Source organism: Papio anubis, chromosome 1 (genome assembly GCF_008728515.1).
Source record: "Papio anubis isolate 15944 chromosome 1, Panubis1.0, whole genome shotgun sequence".
Lineage (NCBI taxonomy): Eukaryota > Metazoa > Chordata > Mammalia > Primates > Cercopithecidae > Papio > Papio anubis.
Genome location: NC_044976.1, coordinates 217,910,391 through 217,916,169, shown reverse-complemented (window position 1 = coordinate 217,916,169; position 5,779 = coordinate 217,910,391). Strand labels below are relative to the sequence as shown.

Here is a 5,779-nt window from a genome sequence, read left to right as displayed (position 1 = left end):
ATATAGAAATACTTATATTGATTATTAGCTCTGTAAAATCCCATGAGAATGGAATTCGGGCAATACAGGCACATGCAACTGTAAGATACTAACACAAAAAAATAACCAATGTGAACATATAGAAAGTAAAAATAACAAATATTAGTGACTACATCATTTCCTGTAGGAAATATTTTAATGTCAGCTGTATGGACCTCTTCACTGAGAATATAAATATCTCATTCCTACTCTAGATGGGAATCAGATTCACAATCTAACGTGCTCTTTTTAGTGCAAACTCACAGCTGATGTCGGAAATAAACTGATTTTTACATGGAATTTTAAAAGTTGAAGTGAAGCAAACATACTTTGATGTGGTGCACACAGGATTATAAAATAACGTTTACTTTTGTCCTCCAGGTAAAGCCACTTCAAGCGATCATACCACATGTGGCTGGCCAATGAAGACTTCCCTGGGTGGTGACTTTCCTGGTGGGAATCTTTTAGCCAGATCTCACACCTGGCCACCTCTGCTTGCTTATCTTCAGTATATTTTTGATGGCTGTGACTTGGAATATTACACTGATACTTCTGATCCACATTGACTCCTCTCTGCATACTCCCATGTACTTCTTTATAAACCAGCTCTCCCTCATAGACTTGACATATATTTGTCACTGTCCCCAAAATGCTGAACCAGCTGGCCAAAAAGAAGACCATCTCAGTCCTTGCTCTATTACAATAGTCGTATTCATGTCACTGGCTGCCCAACCTTCTTAGGGACTTGGTGGGCGCCCTTTGAAAGGACTTTCAAGCCCTTTCTGTCACTGGTGAAGTTGGAATTGTTCAGTGCCTATCACGCTACTCACTTCCGCACCCCCAGCAGTGCCTAGACTCAAGTGATTTCATAGGGAAGTGTGGATGTCCTTGGGTGTGGGACCCAGATGTACTTCTACCTGCAGTTGGGAGGTGCAGAGTACTGCCTTCTAGCTGCCATGGCCTATGACCGCTACGTGGCCATCTGTCATCCTCTCCGTTACTCTGTGCTCAGGAGCCAGAGGGTGTGTCTCCTCCTGGCATCAGGCTGCTGGTTCGTGGGCTCAGGGGATGGCTTCATGCTCACTCCCATCACCATGACCTTCCCCTTCTGCAGATCCCATGAGATTCACCACTTCTTCTGTGAGGTCCCTGCTGTTTTGAAGCTCTCTTGCTCAGACACCTCACTTTACAAGATTTTCATGTACTTGTGCTGTGTCATCATGCTCTTGATCCCTGTGACAGTCATTTCGGTGTCTTATTACTTTATCATCCTCACCATCCATAAGATGAACTCAGCTGAGGGTCGGAAGAAGGCCTTCACCACCTGCTCCTCCCACATGACAGTGGTCAGCCTCTTCTATGGAGCTGCTATTTACAACTACATGCTCCCCAGCTCCCACCACACCCCGGAGAAAGATATGATGGTGTCCTTTTTCTACACTATCCTTACACCTGTGTTGAACCCTATCATTTACAGTTTCAGGAATAAGGATGTCACAGGGGCTTTGAAAAAAATGCTAAGAATGCAGAAAGCTCCATATTAAAGTGTGAAAGAACTTAAGTTGGTCCTCTCAGGGTCTCTCTCTTCACTTTAGGTGTCCTTCCTATAAACAATCAGCACATCGTGGTGGTGTCTGGCTCCCTGAGTTGCCGTTCAGGGGGTTTCAGCCCACTGTTCTTCTCTCCTATAATCACACTAGAGATGATGTTCACTTATCCCCCTCTTCCCTCATAGCATTGATCTCTAGTCTAGTCCTTCCGGGCCAATAGTCCTTTTTTAGATTGGAGTTGATAAATATGAAAAGAAATGTGTTTATGACCCTTGAGCACCTTGTACCAGAGAGAAAATTTGTTTTGATATCATGGGCTCATTGAGTATGAAATAACACCACATTCAGATTGTTCCTCAGCATCTACTCTTTGCTAAACACTTGTCATTCACCACCTCATTAGACCCTCACCCTCTGTGGTTGAAGCTAAGGTCATCCACATTTCACAAGTGACAAAACAGCCTTCGAGGCTTCCCCTGACTTGCCCCAAGCAGGAGATCCTCAGGGGAAGGAAGTTCATTCATCCATAGGCATTTGGGTCTAAACACATTCAAGACCTCAGAGATGCTAAATGTACAGTTGAGATTTTTCTTCCATCAGAATTTTTAGAATGTGTTCTCAATCAAGTTACTTTCTGTGAGCATATGAGAAGTCCAACCTCAAATTAGACCAGACACATGGGCTATCCAGAACACATCTGTTTGGAGTAGAATTGGTTCATTCATAGACTTCCTTAACCAGAGAACTATGGAAGTATCTCACACTTCTCCCTGTTCAAGCCAAAGGTGACACATACTTAGAATATAATTTCAAATCAGTTTTATGTATGTGCATGGTTGTATTTGTATTAATTTATTTAACAAATAATTATAACCTCTTGTGTGATTATCACGATCTGGCACCATTTTTAGTGTGTGACATGGATGGAACACTTTTCACAGCCTAATATTAGCCTTATTCTAGTTGATTTAACTGAGATTCCGTGGGTTTGAGAAACTTGAACAAGGGTATGCAGCTTATAAAGTGCTCAACAGGGATTTAAGCCCAGGCAAGCAGGCTGGAGTCCCTGCCCCTGACCACTGCATGTGCTACCTCTTGTGGAGTCTGTGGCCTTTTCCACACTGCGTTGCCTCTCCATCTGGGAGGCCATACTCCAATGCTGGAAACACTATAGTTCTTTCCATACCCAATGTTTTCACATAGCTTTCCCTCTCTTCAGAATGTTCTTTTTCATCTGTAAGTACAAGGATACAAAGATAACTTTCCATGACTCTGTTATCTTCCTTTAGGCCCCAAGTCATTCAGTCATTCATTCATTCAACAAGTAACTACTGACCCCCCTATAGTTTGCCAGGCCCTGTTCTACAAACTGAGGTTATATCAATGAGCAAAACAAAGAAAAATCTTCATCTTTTTAGCACTTAAAGGGTATATACAGAATATAAATTTGGTAATTGAAGAATACATGGAGTATTATCAGAAAAGTGCATGCACGGGGGCTCCAGTGGCCGCCATGTGTAGGCGTCTTCTGCCTGCTTGGTGTCCTCAACCTCCTCCTGGGGCTAGAGCGGCGTCCTGACTGGATCTGGCCGGGCTGCTGAGGAGCAGCTCACCACTTGAGAATCTCCAGCACCGCTTGGCTCCTGCCTGGACAAGGTGTGGCCCACAGAAGGGCGGCCCATGGTGGCGGGCGAAGATCCGTGGCTGGTGCACCAAGCAGGGGCCTGAGCCCGGGCCCGGGCCTCCCGCGACTCCAGCAGCTCCTACAAGACCATCGAGGACCTGCGGGAAAAGATATTCTTGGGGCCACCACTGAGGCCATGGACTGTCCTGCTGAATGTGCGCGCCGATGCGGCCATGGGGCACTTCCGGAGCCAAGAAGGCTGAGACAGAAAGCTCTCGCGGCCTTGGAGGCATCAAAGTGGTGGAGTGCTTGAGACGAGCTGACCTAGGCAGGACCCGCCTGGAGATGCAGATCCAAGGCCTGAAAGAGGAGCTGGCGTCCCTGAAAAAGAACCACGAGGAGGAAGTCGGTGGCTGAGGGGCCAAGCGGGAGGCCAGGTCAGTGTGGAGGTGGATTCGGCTCCTGGCACCGATCTGGCCAGATCCCGAGTGACCTGCGAAGCCAATGTGAGGTCATGGCGGAACCGGAAGGAGCTGGCGTCCGGTTCACCGGTGGGCCTGAGGAGCCGAACCGGGAGGTCGCTGGCCACACGAAGCAGCTCCAGATGAGCAGGTCCAATGTCACCGACCTGCGGGGCACCCTCCAGGGTCTTGAGGTGAGCGTGCAGTCACTGGCATCCCTCGGCCTGGCTGCCTTGGAAGAGCCACACACTGGTGGAAAGCCAGCTGAGACCCAGCTGCTTGTACAAAGATCCGAGCTGAGGAGACGTATTGAAGGGCCAGTTGGCCACTGTGCGAGCTGACGGCGGCTGGGGCAGGAGGTCGCCACCTACCGCAGCCTGCTCAAGAGCCAGGAAGATCACACCCCAACAGCTCCCTCACCTCAAGGGCCTTTGGTGGCAGGCTCGGGGCCTGCCCTCCTTCAGAGGGTGTCTCCTGGGTAGGGGACAGGAAGGAAGGGCTCTTCCCCTGACCTGCCAATAAAATTCTTTGGCCCAAGGGGGGAAAAAAGGAATGAAAGATGTAGCAGACAATAACTAACCAAAGAATGAAAAATGTTTTTTTAAAAAAATGCAATTAATGTGAAATATAATGCAGCATTTGAGACAACAAGCACTAGTAGAGATAGTGATGACTGGAACCAACAACCAGGAAAATATTGCAAGTCTAATCTTGCATAGAACTGATACCAAATCTTCACGATACATAAAAAAATGAAAAAATGAAATCTGTAATGACAATGGCAGATTTCTTTTGGTATGTGATTCATCTGGCTTATTTTCAACCTGAATGAGGTACAGTTGATGAATAGAAATTGTACAGATGAAAGCTGTACATACTGATTTTTATATATGTATATGTTATGAAATCATGACCACCATCAAGCTCGTTAACATTTCCATCACCTCAGTTATTTTTTTTTTTTTGGGGGGGGGAGGGTGTGGTTAGAACACTTAAGATATCTCTCAACAAATGTCAAGTATACAAGATTTATCCTCTTAACAGATGTCAAGTCTACTATTGCTAACTGTAGTCACCATGCTGTACATTAGCCCTCTAGAAATTACTCATTTTTGTGACTGAACTTTGTACCATTTGACCAATCCTTATTCATTTCCCTAAACTCCTAATCACTGGGCACCAACATGCTACTCTGTTTCTATGAGCTAGTCTACTATTTTAGATAAGTGAGAATATATGGTATTCGTCTTTCTGTGTATTTTCACTTAATAGTATCGTTCAGGTTCAATTTGTGTCCCCAAGAGTAAGCAGGACTAACTTTGGGGCTAGTAAGGGCTTCATTGTGTGCTAATAATATGTGTATGTGTATTTTCATTCATTCATTTAAGAGTTGTGCTGTACATATTGTGAATGCCACCAATAAACACTGGTGTGCTGCTACCTCTTTGAGATCCCGATTTCACTTCTTTGGGTGAACCATGACCTAGAAGCATGATTGCTAGATCAGAGGATAGTACTATTTTTAGCTCTTTGAAGAAACACTATACTGTTTGCTTATAATTGCTGTGGCAATTTTCATTCTCACCAACGATGTTCAAAGGTTTCTTTTTCCCCACTTTCCCTCTCTTGTTTCATCTGTAATGAGGGCTATTCTAACAGGTGGGAGGTGATACCTCATTGTGGTTTTAGTTTGCATTTGCCTGATGCTTAGTGATGTTGAGCTCTTTTTATTTACCTGATGGCCATTTTTATGTCTTTTGAGAAATGCCTACCCAGGTCATTTACTTATTTTAAATCAAGGTAATTGGTTTTTGCTATTGAGTCGTTTGAGCTCCTTATAAGTTTTGGATATTACCCCCTTTACAGATACATGGTTTGCAGATATTTTCTCCCATTCTGTAGGTTGTCTTTTCACTTTGTTGATCAGTTGGCCAATTATGCTCAGGTTGCTTTCTGTTCTCCCTATTGTTGTTTCATTGGTCTATATGTCCATTTTTCTTTTATGACAGTTCTTTACTGTGATAATTCCCATATCTTTGTGTGGTATATTTTGAAATAAATGTGATGCCTCTAGTTTTGCTCTTGTTCAAGATTGATTTGGCTATTTGAGATCTTTTATGGTTCTA

At 44.6% G+C, this 5,779-nt stretch overlaps 1 protein-coding gene and 1 pseudogene across 1 annotated transcript; both read left to right on the top strand.

The window, feature by feature from the left end:
• Positions 1-532: 532 nt before the first annotated feature.
• LOC101016808 (olfactory receptor 2T10) lies at positions 533-3,147 on the top strand. The gene has a single exon (XM_009198704.4). It carries the CDS (start codon positions 924-926, stop codon positions 1,560-1,562), a length of 639 nt encoding a protein of 212 aa, XP_009196968.2. The 5' UTR covers positions 533-923; the 3' UTR covers positions 1,563-3,147.
• Positions 3,148-3,417: 270 nt separating this feature from the next.
• LOC116275713 lies at positions 3,418-3,994 on the top strand (annotated as a pseudogene).
• The last annotated feature ends 1,785 nt before the right edge of the window (positions 3,995-5,779 follow it).

Excerpts from the sequence above, each read along its gene's own strand:
- LOC101016808 (XM_009198704.4), top strand. The coding sequence starts at position 924 with ATGTACTTCTACCTGCAGTTGGGAGGTGCAGAGTACTGCCTTCTAGCT.